The sequence below is a fragment of the Cladophialophora carrionii genome (genome assembly GCF_000365165.1).
Source record: "Cladophialophora carrionii CBS 160.54 unplaced genomic scaffold supercont1.3, whole genome shotgun sequence".
NCBI lineage: Eukaryota > Fungi > Ascomycota > Eurotiomycetes > Chaetothyriales > Herpotrichiellaceae > Cladophialophora > Cladophialophora carrionii.
Window position 1 is genome coordinate 2,187,329 of NW_008481828.1, and position 23,778 is coordinate 2,211,106.

General features: G+C 53.2%; 5 protein-coding genes across 5 annotated transcripts; 2 read left to right on the forward strand and 3 right to left on the reverse strand.

The window, feature by feature from the left end:
- Positions 1 to 18: 18 nt before the first annotated feature.
- On the reverse strand, positions 19 to 2,958 carry G647_04189 (uncharacterized protein; the record flags this gene model as incomplete). Its single annotated transcript, XM_008728533.1, has 1 exon — positions 19 to 2,958. One exon carries the CDS (start codon positions 2,956 to 2,958, stop codon positions 19 to 21), a length of 2,940 nt encoding a protein of 979 aa, XP_008726755.1.
- Positions 2,959 to 6,169: 3,211 nt separating this feature from the next.
- On the forward strand, positions 6,170 to 7,587 carry G647_04190 (uncharacterized protein; the record flags this gene model as incomplete). The annotated part of the gene is made up of 4 exons (XM_008728534.1): positions 6,170 to 6,327; positions 6,379 to 6,420; positions 6,470 to 6,568; positions 6,618 to 7,587. 4 exons carry the CDS (start codon positions 6,170 to 6,172, stop codon positions 7,585 to 7,587), a joined length of 1,269 nt encoding a protein of 422 aa, XP_008726756.1.
- Positions 7,588 to 9,518: 1,931 nt separating this feature from the next.
- On the forward strand, positions 9,519 to 11,312 carry G647_04191 (uncharacterized protein; the record flags this gene model as incomplete). The annotated part of the gene is made up of 4 exons (XM_008728535.1): positions 9,519 to 9,630; positions 9,805 to 9,846; positions 9,902 to 10,955; positions 11,006 to 11,312. 4 exons carry the CDS (start codon positions 9,519 to 9,521, stop codon positions 11,310 to 11,312), a joined length of 1,515 nt encoding a protein of 504 aa, XP_008726757.1.
- Positions 11,313 to 13,525: 2,213 nt separating this feature from the next.
- On the reverse strand, positions 13,526 to 21,115 carry G647_04192 (uncharacterized protein; the record flags this gene model as incomplete). Its single annotated transcript, XM_008728536.1, has 3 exons — positions 13,526 to 17,592; positions 17,670 to 20,042; positions 20,104 to 21,115. The coding sequence occupies 3 exons, from the start codon at positions 21,113 to 21,115 to the stop codon at positions 13,526 to 13,528; spliced, it is 7,452 nt and encodes a 2,483-aa protein (XP_008726758.1).
- A 1,202-nt stretch (positions 21,116 to 22,317) lies between these two features.
- Positions 22,318 to 23,431, reverse strand: G647_04193 (uncharacterized protein; the record flags this gene model as incomplete). Its single annotated transcript, XM_008728537.1, has 4 exons — positions 22,318 to 22,667; positions 22,730 to 22,920; positions 22,985 to 23,142; positions 23,213 to 23,431. The coding sequence occupies 4 exons, from the start codon at positions 23,429 to 23,431 to the stop codon at positions 22,318 to 22,320; spliced, it is 918 nt and encodes a 305-aa protein (XP_008726759.1).
- Positions 23,432 to 23,778: the final 347 nt, after the last annotated feature.

A 23,778-nucleotide genomic window follows, 5' to 3' on the forward strand; every position in this document is an offset into this window, starting at 1 on the left:
GATAAACGGTCATTCGCTTCAATCCTCCAGACCGGCATAAACGCAGAGTTGTCTTAGTATACCGGGGTCAATATCCTTCTGGATCATGGCTCCCAGCAAACTCTCCTTACTTGGCATGATACCCAAAGGCACAACCGTTGAACCAAGCTCGTCAGTTTTTCGGGCTTTCTGCACCAGCGTCTTCAGCACTGCCATTGCGCGATTTGCAATCGCACCATAGCCGTTGGCGTCGGGTTCTGGAGGTGGGTGGTTTCGATTATTGGATTGCCTAGGAGCGGTTTGCGTGCTACGATCTGCACTGAGTAAGCCGACCAGTCGTAGGAGGTTTCCCGCGAATCCGTCTTCTGACTCCAGCCACGAGCGGGCAAGCGGATGATCCGAGCCTGGGGCAAGACTCGCCAATATCTCGGCTGCCAACATCCCTTGTAGGAGGTACGGCTTCCGTGCTTCAATAATCGTTCTCGTGTGGTTCGAATTACCAGGGATTGGAGAAATAGCCAAGCCAAATGCTCTCGTCAGAAGCTCGTAGGGAGTGTTTGAAAGACCGTCGGCTGCGAAAATGGCCTTATAATACGTCCGGTTTGGTTCGTCACGCGCCAGCAATTTTGCTAGGCTGTCAACAGCAGAAGGCATGTACTTGTGTAGACCCGGCGTGTACCCAACAAAGGAGATCTTGTTCGATGAGCCTGATGTTGGCGGCGGAGTGGGTGCAAAGGCGAGCAGAAAGTGGAGAACGCAGAGTGCCTCGTCCTTGCCAGGAAGTTGGAGGGATGTTGACAGGTTGCTGAAATAGATGACCACATCCTTCATGAAATCCAGGGTGTTCCGATTCTGGCGCAGAAACATTTCTGTCGTCCCCAGGTACCGGATAACGGCGCTCAATAACTTGACCACTACCGCCGAGCCAAGTATGCTAAAGTTGGCTTCGTAGAAGGAAAAATTGCGTAAAAGGGTGGTGATACATATCAAGCGGTCCGCTGCTCGTTCGAGATCATATGCGACTGTTCCAAATTCGACGGGGTCTTGCAGAGACTCGTGTTCGAAGCGGCACGCGCGGACAAGCTCTTCGTATGATGTGAGGAACATCTCATCGGAAACTTCTGTGGCGTGTTCACTCAGGAAATTGACCTGGTCCTGCGCGCAATCGATCAAGGTGTCCACAAGATCATCGCACTCGCCTAGTTGAAGTTGCAATCCAGACTCCATCGACAGGGTCACAAGGGTGTCCAGCGCAACGCGTGTTTCGGCATGCATGCCAGATTTGATCGCCATCGTTAACGCATGGATGTCAATCACGCCCAGCTCGCGAATAGTGGGTACCACAGGCTTGGACTCGAAGATATGTTGTCCGAGGATAAACATCTCCTCCACGTTGATCGGCCCGTGAAAACGGCTCGGTGGAAGGACATCAGGCTTGAAGGGATCTTCTATTGGCGCGGACAGAGGCTTGTTCAGGTCGGGCTCAGGCTCTGTCATCTTGCTTGTGCTTGTTTGAGGACGTTTTTGAGGGGTTTGTGCTTGCGCTTGTGCCTGTGCCTGTGCCTGTATCGTAGCTATCTGCTGGGGATCGAATTGCCGCGATAAGCTTGAACGATGTTGAGAAGTGACAGATGGGTCTTGTTGTCCTTGACTATGGGGGGGTTGACCGAATCCATTTGCTGTAGGGTGCTGCCCTGGTTGTGGGACGGGTCCAGCAGCGGACACACTTCTCTGGTGACCAGGATCTTGTGGCTGCTCGCGCACGGGGGACATTTGATGTGGCACCTGGCTTTGTATGGCGGCTTGCGCTGCCATTTTCTGTTTCTGCTGGGATATTTGCCAGGCAGCCTCATACGGAGCGAGGTTGTTCATCCAATATGCCTGCAGCTCTTGTGCTGCTTGCATCTGTTGGAGCGGCGGGAATCCGAATTGTTGAGCAAAAGCAGCCCATTGATTCAACTTTGATATTCTTTGTGAGCCGCCGCTCTTAACCACGGCCGCGTACAGTCTCAGAAGTGGAAGTTGCCGACCACAGATCACCGGGTTCAGGTCAACCTGTCGGCCTCTTGCCGCCATGAAAGATTGTAGACCGCGGATGAAATCTTCGGGGTTGTTCGGCCTGGAGGAATTGAACACTCCCGGAACCCCTTGCTGGGGTAACTGTGGATTGGGGACGGGCTGGGCAGCATTGGGTGGCATACCATTCATCCCTCGCGCCTGGGCTTGCGCCTGCATTTGACGAGCTTGAGCCTGCAGCTGCATCTGGTAGTTGCGCTGCGCCGCTGCCATGTTGGGATGTTGACCAGCCATATTAACTTGTGGGCTCATCCCCATTTGCGCCATCCCGTTGCTAACGTTCTGCCCGAATTGTGGTTGGTTAAAGCCCGGCGCGAATGCGCCATTAGGCATGAAATTCTGAGGGTTATCATGGGGTGTTGCGACGCGACCGGCATGGTCGGACGGAGCTGGCGAAGCGTGAGGCGGAGCATGTTGAGGTGAGAAGGGGCTCGGAGAAGCTGTCGCAACGCGTTGATTGGCCTGAGCAGAGTTGAAGTGATTCAACTGTTGTATCGTGGGAGATGGTGTCGCATTAGATGAGGTCTGGAGATGGGCAAAAGGTGTTGGCGCATTGGATATTGCAGGCGCGCCATTGGCCTGGGGGTTGTAGCCGGGGAAGGGAACTTGAGCAGGAGTTTGCGACCTCGAACCAGGTAGGCCGCCTGGTGCCTGACGCGGCGATGTGATCAGACTATCTTCTCTTGCTCTCTTAGATGGTATTATTGAGTTCGTCTGATATACAGGATTGTGGAAGGCAGGGGAGGTTGTTCGGCCGGCGCCATTGAGGAAGGCGGGATTCTGGAATTGCGCGGGATTTATCGTCTGAGGAGGTTGCAAGAAAGACATGCCTGCATCCATCGGGCCTCCAAAGCCAACATGATTGTTTGGATTCGAGGAGGCGTCGTTCAGCCAAGGGTTCATGGCTCGAATGAAGTTCGGTCATCCATTGGCTAGGGTAAGAACAACCATCAGCATTGACCCGAAAGAGCCCGAATTCATCTCAAAGCTTAAGCGATCAGGAGCATAGTCGACAGGACCTATCGCTGGTCTGTGTACCATGATGAATGGCGCGGCTGTGGTGGTGCATTGGAAGTGGAATTGGTTGTGTTGAAATTAGGTGAGGACGCGTCGCAGGAGAAGTGAGGTGGGTGCTAAGCGCGCAGGGAGCTGACACGAGCCAAGTGAAGGGTATCTCAAAGGGATAATGACTCGCATAGGATTTAACTTACCTAGCTGGCACTTGTTTAACGAAATCGTCACAGTGTGTAGGTATGCGAACCGATCACGGAATGTCGACGATTTTCCTGGAGGGCTGGGGTGGACAAAACAGGTTTAGCCACAATCGGCGTCAGACTGCCTGCGAGAGGGAGGTTAGCCATCGGTTAGCCAGGCCAGAGGAACAGGCAATGAGGATCATGGAGAGGTCCCACTCGGGTCTATTTGGGCCGTGCAACACGATCTCATGTCGAGTGTCTGATGGATAAGAGATGCGCTAGTGATGGATCTGTGGGCGGACGAAGGAGGAAACAATGATGATGTGGTGGGCGAACCATGTGCTGCTGGCTTCAATCCCGGCTGCTGCGAACCGGCGGCTGAAGAGCAACAAAACAAGCCCACTATCTTAGAGGTTGCAAGGGGCTTCGGATGAGGGGCAAAAATGGTTCCCACGGAGCAAAGGAAAGGCAGGAGGCTTACCGATGTGATTAGACGGCGATGTTGATGCTTGATACGTGGTGGTTCGTACAGGAGAGTCACAATGGCAAGGCGAGAGCGGGGTGGGAAATGATCAGTGAGAGGGATGAGACAGGCAACGCCCAGAGTCCAGGCTGACAGCTGGGAATCGATGAAACACAAAAAAGGGCCGGGATAACTGTGAACAAGCAGCAGGTGCCGTATAGCGCTGGAATCGGGGCAGGAGGAAAAAATGGGAGCCTAGAGAAAGCGGAAAGGGAGAGTGACAGTGCTGCGAGATTGAGGTGCAGAGGCTGTCTGACTGTTCAAGGTTGGGCAAAAGGTGGGCGACCCGGCGGCACTCAGGCTGCTCGGCTCCTAGGGGCGAGGGGCTGCGCGCTAACGCCGTTTTGCATCTGCTGATTGGTGCTGCAAATGCGGGCTTGTCAAAGAATAGAAAGGCAAACCCGTTTCCCTTACCCGCTGCCGTCACTTGCTCACTTCCGTCGATTGTGACAGTCCCAGAGACCGCCTGAAATGAGCCCCAGAGTGCCAGGAGATAGCCAGACTCGCGGTGAGAATCTTAGGGCTCATCTGGGGTCTTTTGGAGATGCGTACGGGCGTGGTCACCTGTGGAAGGCGAAGTGGCTGCTCGCACCTCCGTCCTTGGCAATACGTTTCACAAGAGCAAAGTCGATTCCAGGGTCACACCAGTGTCGTTTTCGGTTTAGACCATCCTCAAGTTTCCTTGGTGTGCGAACGTGGACTTGAGGAATCCCCCGGTGAGGTTGAGTCCTGATAGACTGTTGCTTCCCAGTCCATCTCAAGGGCTGTCTGCGCGAGTTCGTCCTTGTAACTTTGCTGGCCTCCTCGGTCTGCGTGCTCGGACGCATAGAAGCCGGCCCAAAGGTTTCCAAAAGCAGGACTGAGGAGAGGTTGGGATCTGGGTAATTAGTCATTGATGTCCTCCATAGCGGTCGAGAGACAGTTTCAGGACCTTGAGAAAAACAACTGTCGAAGTCATCCCGGGCGTCCTAGTAGATGTTTGCTGTCCCTCGAAGCCGGTGAAGAACAAGTGGCACCGCAGAATACAAGCAGCCGTTGAGCGAGTGTTGACTTCTCAAACGAACAAGGGAGGAGCCTTGAGATGGAAGGAATACACTCCAGTGCTAAGAACAGGTTGGACTTTCAAAGAAGAAAAGAGAAGGAGAGATATCAAACGGTAGAAGAGATCGAGGGCTTACATAGTTGGATAGTCCCTCATTCAATTTTGTGCTCAACCCAGCTCAACCGGCGGCGTTGGCAGGCCGGATCTGTCCTGATTGGCAGATTCTTGAGTCTAGTTTCCTCATCGCGGGCAGGCTGAGTCCAGTTACTTCAAACCGTGTCACACGCCAAAGACAATCGCAAGCGAACTGGCGGGTTCTTCATACTGCCAGAACCAATGCACTTCAGCTCATCCACCCGTCCAGGATGGTTAGGCACATATGCTGCATGGCCAATGCGGCGTGGCACTACCTCTAGCTGCATGGCCCGCTTCTCTGCACTCGGCTACGGGCCCGATGTCAACCAGAGGAACACTTGGTGATACGCCGTGAGCATGCCACCAGGGCCCATACATTGCGGAGAGCTTGCGATATATAATAGGGTCATACAGTCTGGGTTCCCCGAGTCCATCGAGTCTTTTATCTCATGGGATCGGAGGGGCCAGCGACCGTACCTCCTTGTCAAGAGGCAGAGAAGATTGGGATCAACGGGTGCGGGATCTTCCTCTATTTTTGCGGCTTTCCCCAAATCGAGCGAACCCAAAAAGCCGGGTCTCCGAGCCTGCTCTGCTTTCCCCAGCCGAAGCCACGTCGAAGACAATCTTCTGACCTGGCGACCAAACAGTCTCCGACTTCAATACGAGCACTCTATGAGAGGCTCGATTGCTCGGAGATTCGGGGCCTCACGCCTGCCACAATGGCACTGAACCAGATACTTAGCCGTGCCGGCGGTTAAGCACTTGGTAACTAGAACCTGACGTACGAAGTACTCAGTAAAGCCTATAACCCCTTAGCAACCTTGGAGTCAATCGTGAAGAAAACACTGCCATTTGTTTGCCCTGTTCAGAAGATCCGACCGTAGATTGGAGTTACTGCATCCGTTCAACGATACTGGTGTCCACCGGAGCTGATTGAGCAGCACATTTTGTGCCATCCTCACCAGTGGCGGGAGCAAGCATTTACACCTTGTCCACTAACTCTATTCTGGACTAGTGTCTCGACTTCAACTGCGCTGCGCGTTCTCATGTTGCCTTTTGGACTTGCAGTCTGGCTCTGATCTTGAACAGGCCAGCTCTTCTCATCACCAACTTCATTTCCATCTGCCCGTTACCCTGTTGCCGCGATATCTCTCTTGAGCTATTTCTCGTTCGGAGCCCCTCTTGCACCTGCACACCTGAAATTCCACTACCACCAGCATGGGCGACGTGCTTGTTGACAACCCTGCGAACATTGTTCCGCCTCATAAGAAACAACCCATCTCAGACGCCATCCCCGAAATCGACTCATTAGAAGGGGCTGGCGCCGATGCGAACGACGACTATGCGACCTTGAAGAGACTACAAAGACACTTGGAGTATGCCTGTCTTGCACCTGTAATAAGGCGCCACAGCTCACTGAGTGATAGGTACATCAAGTTGCAAGAGGAATATATCAAGGATGAGCAGAGGTAGGACATATGAGCGTAGTGTCTCCCACTCGGACTGACGTTTCGCTAGATCTCTCAAGCGCGAGCTTGTCCGCGCGCAAGAAGAAATCAAACGAATTCAGAGTGTACCGCTTGTCATCGGGCAGTTCATGGAAGCAATTGACCAGAAGTAAGCAAGATAAACCCGCAGATGTATCAGGTATTGACTTCTTCCCTAGCACTGGTATCGTGCAATCCTCAACAGGCTCCAACTACGTGGTCCGCATTCTCTCTACGCTCGACCGTGAGAAGCTGAAGCCATCCTCCTCTGTCGCTCTCCACCGCCACTCCAACTCGCTTGTCGACATCCTCCCGCCCGAAGCTGACTCTTCCATTGCGATGCTTGGACAGGACGAGAAACCGGATGTAACGTACGCGGACGTTGGCGGTTTAGACATGCAGAAGCAAGAAATTCGAGAGGCTGTTGAATTACCCCTGACGCATTTCGATCTCTACAAACAGATTGGCATTGACCCACCACGTGGTGTTCTGCTTTATGGCCCCCCAGGAACCGGCAAGACAATGTTGGTGAAGGCCGTGGCCAACAGCACGACTGCCAGCTTTATCAGGGTTGTCGGGTCAGAGTTCGTGCAGAAATACCTGGGTGAAGGTCCGCGCATGGTCCGAGACGTGTTCCGCATGGCCCGTGAGAACTCACCTGCCATCATCTTCATTGACGAGATCGATGCGATTGCAACCAAACGATTCGACGCTCAGACTGGTGCCGACCGGGAGGTCCAGCGTATCCTTCTGGAATTGCTCAACCAGATGGATGGCTTCGATCAGACGAGCAACGTCAAAGTCATCATGGCCACCAACCGAGCGGACACCTTGGACCCTGCCTTGTTGCGACCTGGTCGTCTCGATCGAAAGATCGAATTCCCCTCCCTCCGCGACCGCCGTGAACGGCGACTGATATTCTCGACAATTGCCAGCAAAATGTCATTATCACCTGAAGTCGACTTGGACTCGCTCATTGTACGAAACGATCCATTGTCAGGAGCCATCATCGCAGCAATAATGCAAGAAGCGGGTTTGAGGGCGGTACGGAAGAACAGGTACAATATTATCCAGGCGGATTTGGAGGACGCCTACTCGAGTCAAGTCAAGGGAGCTCAAGAAGCCGACAAGTTTGACTTCTACAAATAGTCGCACCACCACTACGGCGGGAGGATCTGGCTCGGTCTCGGGCATCCCGGTTGGGAAAATGCCCGTCGGCAGCATGGCAATGCACTGGTTGTATTTAATTAGAGGCATCACAAATGCAGCAAAAGGCACGTGTAGCATTAGAACCGAAAACTCCATCTGGGGCAATGAGAAATTGGTCGCGCTTGACCGGTGGTCGGGCACTCTCATCCGGGAACTGCTACTTACCAAGTACCCCAGTATATTTTACTCCGTACACTAATTGTGGTCGTCTGCCGCCACGTCTCCCTGTGTACTCAAGTACAAGTCCTCATACTCGTTTGACCCTCCCACTTTGCCCATTGCCGCCTACTCGGGCAGGAGGCGGTCTGATAGATCGAGTGAACCGCACTAGCAGATAGTAGCTTTGGAGCCACGCACAATGCTTGTGGCGGACCCCATTATCCGGAAGGTCCATCTTATGCCGATGCCGCTTTACATCATTGTTGAGGCGGGGAAGGACTCCGACTCGAGGCCCGCATTAGTAATGTCTTTTTTCGGCTCTCCTCACCTTCGAGTTGCTCCTCCAGATGCCGCTGTTTGGTGGTGAGAAGGGAAATAAAATATACTCAGTACTCTCACCTGACATCGACACGCGTGTTTGCTGACTTGGGCTCCTTCTGCAACATGGTGCAATACATTCCACCTCCGAAAACCGCGCTAGTCAGGAGTGGAAGTACTAACACAGTATGCAGACAATATCCCAAGAAGCACGCCTTAGTCTCCATGGATGGATTAGATATCGTTGTACGGAGTATTTGTGCTCGTAGAATAGGGAGAGAGGAGGAAACTGCACGGCAATTGGTTGTCGGGGGCGCTGCTTGCATGCGGATGCAGCAGCCTCTGCAGCAGGGAAGCAAAGCCATTCAAATGATTGGCGAGAGGAGCCTCTGAGCTGTTCTAAGTCGGGTAAGGCGCAAGTGTCGATGCATTTCCCGTTGGCGATGACGTGATGAAAGGCTGGCGAGAAATCAGATTGGCCCCAGCATCCCACCCGTCTTCCCTTCGACGGTCGCAGAATCGCCAGCAACTCTGCTCCGCTGATACGGGCTTGGGCGTCCTTTTTGTACTGCTCTGCGGGCTGAGGTCATTGATCTTTGTTCACCCTCTTCGAACTTTCCCATCCACACTCTGCTCTCTCCTTAGGTTGAGCCTCTCGAAAAAGCCACCGTCACCGACACGCTGGTCAAATCACCACTGAAAGTTGTTGTACTTTCACTTTGTACCATACTCGGTTAATATTCAATCACGGGACTCGCCCTCCCATTTTGCTATTTTCCTTCATCCCCTGGCTCCGTCCGCGGTGCGGTGTTGTTTCATCGGCAGTAACACCCCAAACCACGACACACGTCATCATCTGCCTCCTGCCATCGCCCCCGATTCTAGCTCGCCATCCATCGCTGCTGTATCGCGAATTTCAGAACTCTTCTCCTGGGGTCAGCATTCCGTACCGGTACTGTCTAGTGTTCGACAGCGGGCTTGTCAAGAAGCTGGACTGGGTAAGGACTGCCAGATTCCCAGGAATTGTCGTGAGCCCGGACCCAATTCCCGCCTGGCTTTCGATCGAGTTTTGGCAGTGGGCGGGTCGACCTGAGTGGCAAGCGAAAACGATTTCCTGAATGCTGATGGGCTCGACAGTGGGCGATCGCCATCGAGTGCCGACTCTCCTGCTGACAGCGCTCTGATTCGCAGGCTTGCCCCCGAACCCACATTTCCCTGCCCGCTCGGACGAAGCCAACCTTGCTACCTCGCGCTCCCCCCAAGCCTGCGCTCTTCGCCTGCCCTACCTCCAAAATATATGAGGCGCCAGCGCCTTCCCAGCTCTATCGACGTCACTTCTGCAACGGCTGACGTTGTTTCCTCCATCTACGTATTGCTTCATCACACCCGACAATATGGCGAGCGCCGCAGTCGCAACTCAACCATCGCAACAACACCTTGGGGCTGGCCCAACTTCTCGCACCTCGTCGCCTATGGACAATAAGAAAGCCACATTGAAGCAAGAAGGTTAGTGCACCTCGCCACCCCTATTTGTAAAATTTCTGCCAGCACTCTCGACCACCAGCGACAACACCATCATCAAATATCATCAATTGCGCAATGTGAAATCATTCATGCGTCGACATTGCGCTCAGTCGCGCATTGCAGGCATCATAGCTGACTAGTATCTTGCGCCCGTAGTTGCCAAATCCTCACCGTTGCAGACGAAATCATCACTACCAGGTACGCGTCGGCGCCTGTCATCAAGTCCTCGCGTGCATCGCTAATGCAACAACAGAGATCCAACAATCATCGCTGGCCGAAGAACCCAAGCCTGTCGTTCAAGCGTCTGAGCCTCTCGCACCACCACCGCGACCTGCGCCCACCACCCAAGCAGAGACACCTGATTATTTCTCAGCTTTACACAACAACGGAAGCGGCATTGGGCAAGAATTCAATCCCTTTGAACAATCATTCGGTGCGCCCTCGACAGAGACGCCGGGTAAGAACCTGCTGCCCCCTGTTGCGGCGCTCACCTCACCTGCCATCCCTGGCACCAGCTCAACTGGAGGCTACAATTGGCAAAGTTCACTTCGGTCCGGGCCTTTGAGCCCTGCTATGTTGGCTGGTCCGCAGCAAGGCGATTACTTTGACAGTATCGGCCGTGGCTTCCCTACACCCAACGAGTCATCCCTCCGGACTGGCTTGACTCCTGGCGGTGGCGTGTCAATGTTCCCAGCCCCCAGCCCAAACTCCCAAGCACTCTTCAACTCACTACAAAGTGGTGGCGCGACCCCGGGTACACTTGACTTTCACCGCACGGCCATGAACGCCGCAGCAAGAAACAAGAATAACCAATTCGCCAATACTTCCAACCCCCAAGACAATTCGAGTAACAACATGGACGCTGCTCATGACGCCACCGACGCTGCTAACGGCTTGTTCATGCTGGCAAAGGGAGGACAGACCAACAACCAATTTGCCGTCCCCAATCAAGTCCCGGTGCAGAACGTGCCAGACCCGAAACGGAACGGCACGGATCCAGGTGAAAGCCCTGAGAGCCACGAGGAAAGCAAACCCACGACTCGTGGTGGCCGGAGTAAGAAAGCAGCCACCAAAACCGAGTCGACGAACAATCGAAGAAAGTCAGAAGCTAGCGCGAAAGGCAGTAATAAGCGGTCCAAGGGTAACTCTGGGGCTGCTATTGTCGACCCAGCCCTTGAACCTCACGATGACGACGATGATGACGACGACAGCGAAGAGGGTGAAGATAATGATAAGCCGACGACCCATCCCAACGGCAAGAAGATGACTGACGAAGAGAAGCGGAGGAACTTCCTCGAGCGTAATCGGTAAGTCCGCGTCCACGCTGCCTCTTACTCATCATCTGACCTCTCTCTAGTGTTGCTGCGCTGAAATGTCGCCAGAGAAAGAAACAATGGCTGGCTAATCTCCAAGCCAAAGTGGAAATGTACTCGGCGGAGAATGACAGTCTCAACACACAGGTTGCCCAGCTTCACGACGAAATCCGGAACCTCCGCACGTTGCTCCTGGGTCATAAAGACTGTCCCGTCGGCCATGCACAAGGCGTTGCCCAATTCCTCGGCGGCATCCAAGACCCCAACGCCTTCGGCAATCAGCACGTCAACCCTTACGGCATGGCCTTGCCCAACGGTGCACCGATGCAACCTGGAATGCAGCGAAGTTGAATCGTGTCAACTTTGGCGGACCAAGATCCATGCTGCCAACACTCATCCTCCAGATTATGAACCTTCACCTCCCAGTTTTTTCTTGCAACGGTCTGTTAGAGTGTTGTTAGAGGTATCATCTCTATCACTAAGAGAGTTTAGCCATCATGAAACAGGCTACGCTTTTCCGACTTCCAGCGCATCACATCGTCGATGCCATCATCCTGCGTTTACCTTTGTACATAAACCTTCGGGAGCAGGGGCGGGGGTTTGTACAGCACCAAAGGCAAAATAATGGCACGGACGGTTCTGAAAATCTTGGTCGGCCATGAAATTTGATCTCTTTCTTCTAATCTTGCTCATGCGTTATGCGAGAACACACACGTGCTATGGATGGAGGGAAGGTATGATACGACAGGGGAGCTTGCTAGGCTTCAGGTCGGATCAACGGTCGCGGGTCTATTTTTCTTGCAGTTGCCACGTTGACAGCAACACAGACAGTACATATAGTGGCGGGGTTTGGTACTGCTGACCTGCATCCTGAACCACGATGTATGTAGTCAAGAAATGAAGAGCCCTCGATCGCGTTACATTGCCTTATACTGCACAAAGCGAAGAATTCACCTACTTATCCGACGAGATAAGACATGACAAGGGCAGCGTAGTCGGCGAGCAGAGGGTAATTCCCTTGACACCTCGCGCTGCTACTGCGAGCCCACAAGTCGCGACGAAGAGCTGGAGAAGCTGCAGACGAGGCATGTTACGCTGGTGTCCACTTGGCAAGTCGGACTTGCTCTTGCTCTTGCTGTTGCTCTTGCTCTTGCTCTTGCTCTTGCTGTTGCACGGTTTCTACGAACAGCATCATCCTTGGCGGTCGAATGTCAGCTCGGTGCCCAGCAGCATGGAGTGAGTATTCATCAACCTTCCCTCGCTAAGCATGAAGCGGGAGTGATTTCCACACGCACACCATACGGACCGATCGACCGACCGACTGACTAGCTGGAGCTATTATCGATGCCTTCGAAGCAAGCCGGATATTCTGAACAAGCACGGAGTATAGATAAATAGAGATGATTATTGCAGGCTGTACATACGACTGTGTCGCGGTGTCGCGGTCTCGGTGTCAGCGTAAGTATAAAGTGTCAATTACGGTTTCTTTTTGCCAATAGAGCTCCTCAGATCGTGTCCCATATCATCAGGTACCTAGAGTAGTAGTTATTTTGGTTTAGCTTTTGATGCGGTGAGAAACAGCACGTCTACCTCCCTGCTTACTTAGTTGCTTTCTGTCTGTCTGTCTGTCTGTCTGTCTGTCTGCTGACTATTTTGGCTGGAGGGGAGTGATGAACGGCTGCCGTGGTGGCTGGATGTTTAACAATATTGCTATCGTGCGGCGCCGTTGCTACATGCCTGAATTAGCCTTTGTTGTATGCATGTTCAGACAGGGATATTCAGGCCATCACAGAGGCTGGGGGTTTGGCATTTACAGTAAGTATCTGATTTCGCTCTGTTTCGGTGAATGTCGATTTTGTAGTCCGTGGTAGCCGACACGATGGATTGCCCATCAGGAACCTACCTACTACAGTACCTACTTCGAACCAAATCGAGAAGGAGAGAAACCTTTTGAGCTTATTTACAAGCCTTGAAATCGGATGCACGGGCTAGAGCGGGCTGGAGGGAGATTTTCGACCCAAGGCGCGTTCTCTGAAGACGATCGGCTGCGTGCGAGTAGGGGGATAACTAAAGGGTTCGTCTTCTCGATCCATCCGGAGTCGCAGTAAGGCTCGAACCTCTTGCTCGAAACTAGCCAAGGCATCGCTCACTTATGTACGTAGTACAGTATGCTCACATCAAGGACGGCAAGCCTCAGCCTCATGTATACACCCACGACACCACGACACCACGGCAGCCACTTGAGATAAACTAGCCCACTTCCACGGACGTGAACAAAACAGAAGTATCCGGCCGTCAGAATTTCTCCAGTTCTCTACTGTAAACCACATGAGCCTTGCAAGGCTCGGACGGTCATCAAAACTCTGAAACCAAAGCTGGAACCGCTGCCTATGCTTACAATACTGGTACGAGCAGTGAAGAGCCAGCCACACTCAGATTATTGTAAAACTACAGCCAATACATATATACTAATCAAACTTGACATGATGCATGTCAAAATCAATCCTCAGCGCACAGCGAATGAATCACCCTCTGTACCGCCAGGGCAAGCATGCGTCGCCTAATTACTCCGTACTGTGACTTCCCACAGCAATCATCGGCAACGCAGGAACCAAAAGGTCAAACTTGCACAGTAGCTTTTTCGGCGCGACTCCTCGCAACGGCTTGAACTTGCCCTTGAGCCTCTCATCCTTCTGGTCTGCCTCGACACTGTCCTTGTCAAATCGGAGCCGCTTGGCCCAGAGGTCCACTGCCTTGGTCGTCGTTTCGTCCCCGACGGAGCGCCATTTGTCGCGGACCTCGTCCCATTTGAAGCTACGGCCGCGCGGGGTCCACGCCTTGTCTTGCTCTTCGAGAACACCGATGAATAACGGCCAGTCAGGCTTCTGGGGCTCGTACACGGTACTGACGTGGTCACTGGTGACGTTGAATTTGTTGATCACGTCCCCTGCGCGCGCGGGGTCCGGGGGAACCATCGTCACCCCCGTCACGAGGGCCACGGTCGCGTCCTTGCCGTTCAATAGACTGTCGATGGCACCTCCGACGACACTGGGGTCGAGGTTGCGGTCGTACTCGCCCCAGATCGAGCTCGGCATGGGCGAGATTCGTGTTCCGAGTTTCCAGCGCTGATCCTTCCATGTCTCCATGATATGCACCGTTGCTAGACCCTTGGGTGTGGGGGCCTTCACGCTGATCGTGACCGCTGAGGTCAAAGGGGTGGAAGCGAGTTGCATGGGCTTGGCATACACGGCTTTGTACTTGTTGTCGATCGGCGCATCCGAGGCGCGTTCCTCTGCGATTTCCTTGCCTGACTGATCAAGGATGGTGCGTTTTTCGGTGAGTCTCGCACTGTTCAATGCGAACTGGAAAGTCGCCAGCATGGAGAACTTGCCGCCTTTGACATACCACGTACCAGAGTCCTCATCCTTGGCATGGAGATGCTCTGCCTTTGAAGCTTGCTCTTTTTCTAGAGGCGGCAATAACCCGGTCTCACACGTGAGCAAAATTGCAGCTGTGTCCGCTGAGTCTGCTGTGTTGATGTTTCCATGCCCATCGGCTTCAGGAATTGGTGCTGCGAGAAGACTCTTTCCGGAGGCACCAGACTTGATGACAACAGCCCAGAACCGCTCCAGGGAAATGGGTGGCGGAGGAGATGGTGGTGAGCCAAATTTGATGTCGAATCCAAACACCCAAAAGTCGACGTGTACGACTCCTCCGAAGGGTGGTCCCTTGAAATCTAACGACGCGCTGATTTCAGCATTGATCCGGATCGTGACGAGCCACAGGTCGAGTGTGAAACGCACTCCCACGGCAATTCGAGCCTGCAACTGAAAGAAGAACGGTTCAAAGTTCATAAGGAAGTCCAGGAACGCATCAAAGTACGCATATAGCGCGCCGAGGCTCAACGCCGCATGAATTCGTCCTCCGCCCATCAGGACTTTGGGAGTCAACGCGAAGTACGCCTCTCCCGTAATGCTCAGACTACTGTCCAGAGACCAGCTGATTCCGAGACGCGGAGGACGGGGATAAGCACGTGGCGGGTGGAACGCTCGATGGTACCCGCCAATGGTAAAGACCCAGTCGCCAGCCTCGACCCTCTGGTTGGGATCAGCGTCACTATAATCCCCCTTGGACCAGGCGAACAATGCCATGCCTCCAGTCAAATGGCACTGGGGAGCCAGAATGAATGAACGAGGTGACAGCTGTGCCTCGAGCTTGAAGATCCCACTGTTGCTGTCAAACGTGCAAACAATGCCCAGCTCCACGTGAGCGAACTTGACCGGAGACTCCAGAGAAGGCACGTCGCATGTGGCCACACCAAAGAGGCCGACGAGGAACGAACCATTTCCAAACTGGATGACCAGAACCAGGTTGGCAGCGATCATCTGGAATGCCGTCACGCGTAGGCCGGCCGCGGCCCAGTAGCGTCCCTCGGCGGGCGTAAACCAGGGTCCGTCCATCAGGTTCTGCATCCGTTCCACTATTGACTGTTGCTTTGTATTGTCTCGTTCCTTAACGAAAGGGAAGTTGACCACCTGCTCGACCGTGGGGAGCAGGATGTCTGAGTTCATTCCAAAGCCACCGACCAGACCGGCGACGTCGGCGAACCCGACCGAGAAAAGAGGACCGTTCAGCTTGACGAATATGAATGCAAAGGTGAACTCTTTGGCATCTCCAAATTCCACCAGTTCGTCGGTATCGTGACCAGACGACAGGCACCATTGGTTCAAGGGCTTCATATCGATAGTAGTGATCCATTGGCTCGATGGCGTGGGGGTTTTCTTCACTGTCGCGAACGCTCCCATGGCCTCGAGCGACCACGGCTTAAATGTCACGACAAGACCACCCGTATACATGATTGGAACTTTTGGGTCGGACGTGTCGCGCATGAACCCACCTGCAACTGTCAGTGGAGGGCGATCGAGTGCGACAATCAACCCTTTGAGGCCCCATTGCACTTCACTGATCGAAGGAGGATTGTCGAGAGAATGTTTCCCGGAGAAGGGCACTCCAATGCTGAAGCCCAGGAGGGAGAGCCCGATGGGGCCCATTGAAAGCGTGGCGTCAAGGTTGATCCCAATCATGCCATCTTTAAACCAGAGGCCAATGTTGCTCACCGACAGAGGGCCCAGCTTGGCCTGATAAGGAGCCTTTGTGCCCTTTTCTGAACCACTTGGATCCGGAGGAGCGAGCTCTGCCAGAGCGAGACGATCTTCTGGAGCTGTCCTTTTCACAGCTTGTTTAAAAAGATAGTCCAAGACGACACCGACCTTTCCAGTAGTGTCTTTGGCGACAACCACAAGGTGATATCCAGCCGGAATGACCGTGGTCTTATCGATGGGAGGGTCATCGAACGTGCACAGGCCAGAGGTCGAAGAATTCGTTTGCCTCTTCGCTCGAGGTTTGAACAATAACAACTCTTGATCGGCTATCGAGGCTTGGGTCTTCAACACTTCAGCCAGACTGTCGTATTCCTGCTGGGTGATGCCCGGCAGAGCATTATCGCCCACCTCTCTCTTGGTGGTATCTTGGACCCACATGAAGAACAAATCTTCCCAGGGACTGTTCAACGTGGCGTGAAGTGCCGGCACCTCGACCGAGACCTTACTGACCGTTGCTTTGAGCAATCTCTTCGGGGCGGCGTCGCCCTGTCGTAGTTGCAAGAACCAAACTGAAACCTTTCCCACGTTGACGAGGCACGCAAAGATCGTCACCCCTTTTGTTTTGGCACATATAACGCGGAGAGCCTTTTGACCGTCGGCACCTTCAATCTTGGCAGACTTGATGGCATCAGGAAACAGAGCAATCACGTCTTCTCCCATGAAGCCGGCTAGTAGCTTGCCCACGGTTGCTGCATCTTTGGTCTTTGCAGAAGGTCCCAAGCCGGCCGTCAACGTCCATCGATCGCCCCCGGGGTTGGAGTAGTCCAGCGTCAGCTCTGCAACGTCGGCGATCGTGAACTGGCCGAGGATCTGGAGACTGCTCGGGAGCCCAGCATTTTTACCCTTGTTTCCAAATTCGTACTTGACCGTCACGAAGTCAATGTTGATTTGCGACAGAAAATCCATTATAGGACCTCGATCCGCGGTGTCCCAAAAGTTGATCAGGTGCGAGAAAGAGAGGTTGATCACGGAAGCCTCGATACTCCAAGCGCCCTTGTCGTATTTCACTTCGCCAAGCAGTTTGGTAGCAGCGTTGTATTGTTCATCAAGGTCCTTCTTCTCATCCAGTTTGCCGCCCAAGTACAAATTGACCGCAATGGCCAAACGAAGTTTGAAGCCGTCATCAGAAGGCGATTTTGTTCCCCACGTGTACGATGCTTCGAGTTCCAGTTCGTCAAGCGAAATCAGTGGTGGGGTCGTTTGACCGCTATCTTCAGGAGGCGAGCATCGGACGGCTCCTTTGAATCCAATGTTCTTCTGAGATATCTCAATCTCGCAACGATTGATTCTGTTGGGGATACCAGCAGGAAAATTCTGAACGTCACTTTCCTTGGCCGAAAGGAGGCGAGCTAGATCGAGGGTTCGCTGTTGATTCTGGGGGTCAACGGGTGATACAGGTTTGATAAGTTGGAATTCTTCGAAGCCAGGAAGTGCCCGGTCGTAAGGTGTGAAGGGAGTATCGGGAATGACTTGATCGTGTTTCAAGAAAGTCAGCATTCAAACAACGTCGAGGACATTTCACGACCAACACAATAGGGGCGTTCACCTGTCCAAAGTTTGCCTTTGAGATAGAACCCCGAAGTCTTATTCCACCCAAAAGAGAAGAGGAACACGATGGGCATCTTCGCCAGCACTGCCGCTTCCGGACGTCCAACAGTCAAGCATACCTCGATATCTATTGTTGCAGCACTGACACCTGAGATCTTGCCATTCGCATCAACGTCAAGTACCACCTGCACTCTCCGAGGTAAGATACTGTCATTGTCCAGTGCACCTGAATTTGAGTCGGCAGCCCGTTTGAGCAACTCATCCAGTTCCGACGCTTTCGTGATGCTGAACTTATCAGTCAGCCACTGAATGATGCTGCTCACAGCACCGTTGCGCCCTCGGAGAGCCTTATTCTCAGCTGTGCCCGAAGAGCTGTCTAAGGTCAATGTCAGCATCACGGCAGTCTGGGAAAGCTCGAACACGCCAGTAAGCTGGAGGCTGGACGAGATCGTCATGCGGCATAAGCAGGCAATGGAGCTGTTGAAGGATGCGCCGTCCTGTTTCGTTTTCCACATCCAGGCCGCTCTTTTGCGGGCAATCAACAAAACGTCGTCCACGGACAGGTTAGCATTGAATGTGTGAAGCCATTCATTGAACTTCGTCATGTCCATACGGAACTGCAATCGGAGGATGGTCTCGTACTCCAACCCCGGTCGGAACCACAAGGCATTGTGAAAGTCCTTTTTCGTGTCCAGGGTGAGCTTCATCTGCGAGCCGAGGAATTTGAGCAGAGGATAACGATCCAAATCAAGGCGGATGAACTTGGCGATATCCGCCAGAGTCGTCTTCAACAGTGCGGCGCTATCCTCTAATCCAAATATCAAAGACCGTCGGCTGATGTGCATATTTCGCAGGGAAGTCGCTGTGACGGACTTATCAGTCTTGTCGCCTTCTTCAACCTTGGAAAAGGTGTATTCTGCGCCGGTGCTGGTGCTAAATTGGAGCCGTTGCCCGTCGATATAAGGCACCGTCATTGCAAAGTCTTGTTTTTCTTTCTTGCTCGGGTCGATTGGCCAGTCGGCGACTTTGCACATGCTAAGGGCAAAGCCATTGGGAACAGGCTGGTTCGTGTCCCATCCGCAGAAAGTACCAAGCCAGTGATACAGTTCATCGTCGGGGTCCAGTGGCGTGTTGTGAACCTTGTCGGGAACCTCAGCGAGACCAAAGCCTCGATAATGCAGGGTATCGGTGAAGCCGTAAATGGGCTGGTCCTTGAGGAGGATGTACCCCTGACTGCCTTCTGGAAAATTCACCTTCTCACAAGCCAGATACACTGCTGCCTTAGTGATGTGCGTGGGGACCTCTCGGTAAATCACTGGAGCCCGCATCTGTGGTTCAGCGAGAACGCCCAACTTCTGAGTTCTGCCGTTGAGGGATAACCGATTGAACAATTCACTTTCATCATCGCCATCCGTTTCTCCTTCCGAGTCCGAGGACAGGAAACTCCAGTCTTCGGCACCACGAACCTCAATCCACGGTTCCAGAGAGTAGTCATCCTTGCCGGCTTGAAGACCCGTCGCAGTGCGTCGTGCGTCCTGGCCCTTGTGCCGAGACCGGGGCTCGTCCAGGTGTCCCAACTCACTCTTAGCTGGCCATTTTGGATTGCCGGTTGAGGTGTCAATCGCCTTGGGACGATCGTCTCCTTTGAATGAATAGGGACTCACGGCAACTGCTGTGCCTGGACCTGTGAGGTTTGCCAGACCAAGCGCCGAAGAGCAGGTGGCAGGCAGCAATACTTCCGACTTTTCGGCCACAGTATCCACAGCCCCAAATCGTCTGTCAGTAAGCATCCCTAGTCCGTTGATTCCTATGATCGCAATTTGGCCGAGCTTCCCAGTTTCTGGTACGGCCGTCACTTGGATGGCAACAACGTCCGACCATGGCACAGTTTCGTATACGGGTTCCTCATAATACAACCCGAAAAAAGACATGTATCCCTTGTATCCGACACAGACTTCGTCGGCTATTTGACCATCACGGGGCAATGGACTCAAATTAGTCATCATGATCTCGATGGATTCAGAAACCCATTGCTTGACTTCCGCATCAGGTGCCTCATACCCATAGCGGTCTTTGAAAAGTGTCCTTCTAACATCGACCATCGTAACGGGGTTGTCCAGATACAATCCCTGTCCGGACATGATGCGCTCGTCACGCATTTGTTCATGATTCTTCATAACAAACCGAACGAAACCTGAAGGGTCGTTATTCTTGAGCTCAGCGATGCTGAATCCTTGGTGCATGTATGCGTCTGCCGCATTCTGCACAAGGTAAGACGGCCACTGGCAAGGGTAGAAAGGACGAGCCTTCCCACCGTTGTTGGCTTGTTCATGTCGAAACCATGCATCCATCGCAAACAGGATTTCCCATCCTGGTCCAAGGTTAGCCGTCTTTAGCAAAATGGAACCACAGAAGGTTGAACAAGGACGTACTTGGATGGCCGTACTGCACTCCCGCTGAGACTACGATATTAGTAGGGTTCCAGGCAAGGAAGTTGGAGGCCGGATTCGACGATGCAGAACCGTGATGGCTCAGCTTCATCGAGATGGGCGCCCAACCATCCATGAAGTTCTTAAGCTCCAATTCCAGATTCCCAGGTGCATCCCCCGCGAAGTAATGCGAAATGATGTACCGTTCGGGGTTGGGTCGAATCCTCCATATCAGAATAAACACAATGCTCGACATGTTCTTGGCGGTGTGATGTCCCAGAGGTAGTTTCTTTCGGGTGAGCGGCATCCCTTCTGCAGCAATGCAGTACATTGCTGGCCAGCTCTCAAAGTTCTCTCCAACACCCTGTACGGGGTTCTCAACCGGATTCATTTGGAGGAGAGCGGGCAATGTTTTCATGTTGTTGAGATCCAGCGGCGTTCCTCCCTGTTGGTCCTGTGCGAGGAAATTGCGTCCAAGTAGGTTCTCGAAGTTGGTTCGAACGACCAAGAGATTCGTGCCAATATACCCGGTGCCGAATAAGTTTTCCCGTGCCAGGTGATTGCCGATGACACTGAACCCGTTTCCCCCGAGCCACTTCCATGGCGTGTATATAACAGTGTGCGGTTGCTTGGGATCGGTCGGGTTGGTTGGCCATCCATACCATGCGCGCCTTATGTAGTACGCCTCGGGATCCTGCCGGTTATCGACATGAACCAATTCATCCTTGAGGAAGGCAATGACGCCATCGTAATGATCGCCATCCCAATGCGTTATGACGAACGCGTCAAACATGAGAAAGCTTCCATCGTCGTATGGATTTGGACAGAAAAAGTGTTCTTGGATCCGCGCGATCGTGAGATTGATGTAGGCCTTGGCCGTGGTCCGTCCACCATCTATAAAGAATGCTCGCTCGACCTTTCGCCCTCCATTTTGCAGTGGAGACGAGAGGATATGGATGGCGCCATCGCCACTGCCGACATTGACATGAAATGAATCAAACTGATAGTACGACATTTGAGCTGCTTTTCCTCGTCTTGGGACAGGGCAACGAGGCCCCGAAGTCGTGGAGACGCTGGTTTCTTGTAGCTGGGCAAGGATGGGTCATATAACAAGATCTCGCGCCTCGGTGGGGAAGGTTGACTTGCAAGCAAGAACAAGATGATTTGGCAAATGTCAGTGACAAGGTGTGCTAATCCGCCTCAATGAAGACGGCGGGCTGGGGTTGGGCTTTGGAAGTATGGAACCAACTCGATTAGAAGGAAATCGTTGAATTGGTGGAATGAAATGGGTGATAGACAGACACAGGACAATGGAAGGTCTGTCGTGTCTCGCTGGGCTCGGAGAGGTCGACGACCCATGAGAACCCATCCATAACGAGACAGGAGGGGAATCTTCAAGCAGCGAGCCGCACTCCGTACTGCACAGACCCCCTCTGCCTCGACAACTTCGCAGACGTCCATCGAGACTCCCAGCGTAGCTTGAGGAAATGGTAACTGCGTGCGCCGATTCAGCTGAGGGGTCAGCAACGCAAGCCACCACGTGTGATCCTCGTAGCGAGCAGGGAGCTTTCTGTCAATCGTGCAGAAAGGATGATGGTAGAGACACGTCTGGAACTGTTGTGGCGTGTCTGAATGAAAGACAATAGCGCCGGAGCTGGTGCTAAAGAGGGCTAGGCGCGGGACTCCCGGCGCTAGAGTTGGAAATGACCTAGCTCCATTGATGAGGAAAGTCCAACGCGGCGGCTGCTGCCGTGATCACCAGGCAAGTTTACACGAGGGGCAATCTGCTATACTGTATGGAGTACATAGTCCTCCGTACGGCGCAAGCGCCGCATTGCCGCACCGTAATAACTACCTGCCCCATCACGTACCATTATTGAATCTATGAGAGAGCAGCCTACACGGGCACGACGAAACTGGTGTTGGTGATCGTGGTGCAACGAAAAGTTCGTTACAGTCAATTTCCGGCACCATTGATTAATTCCTATCCTCGTCTTCTTGCTGGAGAGACCTAAGCTTGAATTTGACTTTGATGTCGCCTGTAACGATGGTACCGGCGGGAAGAATCACTTCGACTTCAGCTTCGGCCCACCCAGAAGACAGACGCGTCACATTGGTAGTCTCACCACCCGTGCGGCCGTGCCCCCCTCTTCTCCTGTGACGGTCGCGTTCAGCTTTCCATCTCTGGAACTCCTCCCACTCTCTGTGTTCGTGGAGTCACTCCTCCTTGGCTTGCCACGGGTCGCTCACAGCCGTAATGTTGTCTTTGCCTTCCTTGGCCACGTACACCCAGTTGGACTTTGTCTTATTCTCCGTGATGACTCCAATCTGTGCCAGCGGCTGGACGGTCTGGCCGGCACTAGTCGCGGGCTTGGGGTCGCTCCAGGTCGCAGTTTTGGCGTCGGTGATGTCGGCGTGCGAACGGTACAGGACGTTAGCTTGGTTGGTCAGCCGGACCCAGTAGACGATGGCACGTCCCAAGGTCCCCTCTTTGTAGCCCGGAATGAAGCAAGTCCCGATGGGAGTTTTCTCGATGAAGTTCGATTTCTCTGCGTGGATTTCAGACCCTGTAGACAAGCGCCAGTTTAGTATCGACAGCGACGGCTGATCCGCTTTGCAGTGAGCGTACCTATTTGATCCTTTTCATTTTGTGCGACGAGCTTGCCGTCGTCGTTCTGGTAGATGAGCCAATAGCGCTTGGTGTCATGGAAAACACTCAGGGCGGTCCCGCTCATCGGATACTTCGCCGTTGAAGGTTTATCCTGGGCATCAGCATCGGTAACATCGGTCCACATGAGAGGTTCTTTCGTGCCATCGGAGCTGCAGCAAATGAGCTCAGTTAGAATACATCTCGAGTCCAACGGTTCCTGGAATCAAAACGAACCCTTGGTAAGCCAGCCAAGCCTGCACTGCGTCGCCCTCAGTAACAGCACAGCCTGCCAGAGCACCATGGGGAGCTTTGGTTTCAGCGCCGACTACTTCGGTGAATGGGCTTAACAAAGAGACCAAAGTGCTGGTTTGTGCTACGCCATAGACATGGACCTAGAATGCGTCATGGAACGTAAGCTTCACATGATTCGACAGCACCAATTTGCGAGGACTTTGGACGTACGACATCATCAAAGTTGAGCGTTACAATGTTGGATGCTGCCAGGAGCCGAGTACTCGGAAGTTTGGTGGGATCCTTGTTCCATCGTGGGTTGGCTGGTCCCTTGCCCACCGTTCGCTGGTCATAGCCCAAAGTCTGTACCGTGGGCGCCACACGGTAAACGAAGACTCGTTCCGGGTTGGCTGGGTTCCGAATGGGCGAGAAGTTGACGTTCTGAGACATAGCGATGGATGATTTGGAAATGCTCCAGTCAAAGTGAGGTGGAGTGGTGCCGTTTGGCTACGCAAGTGTCTGCAAGGAGCAACGTCAAGATGTGGTCACCTTTCGAACTCCAAAAGTGTTGAGTGAGACTCTTTGCGAGATCGATTCGACGAGGTATTTGTATGATCCTGAACCAAGTTGTTGTGTTGTATGGTGTTCTGGACGTAGGCTGTCGCACAGAACATCTGGAACCAACGTGTACCGGCGACATTTCAGCGTCACCGCATTGACGCCACGCATTTCCATGCCGCTGTCCGGCTATTCTGGAGCTAGATCTCGACATATTCAAGCCCAGCTGAAAGGCTTTC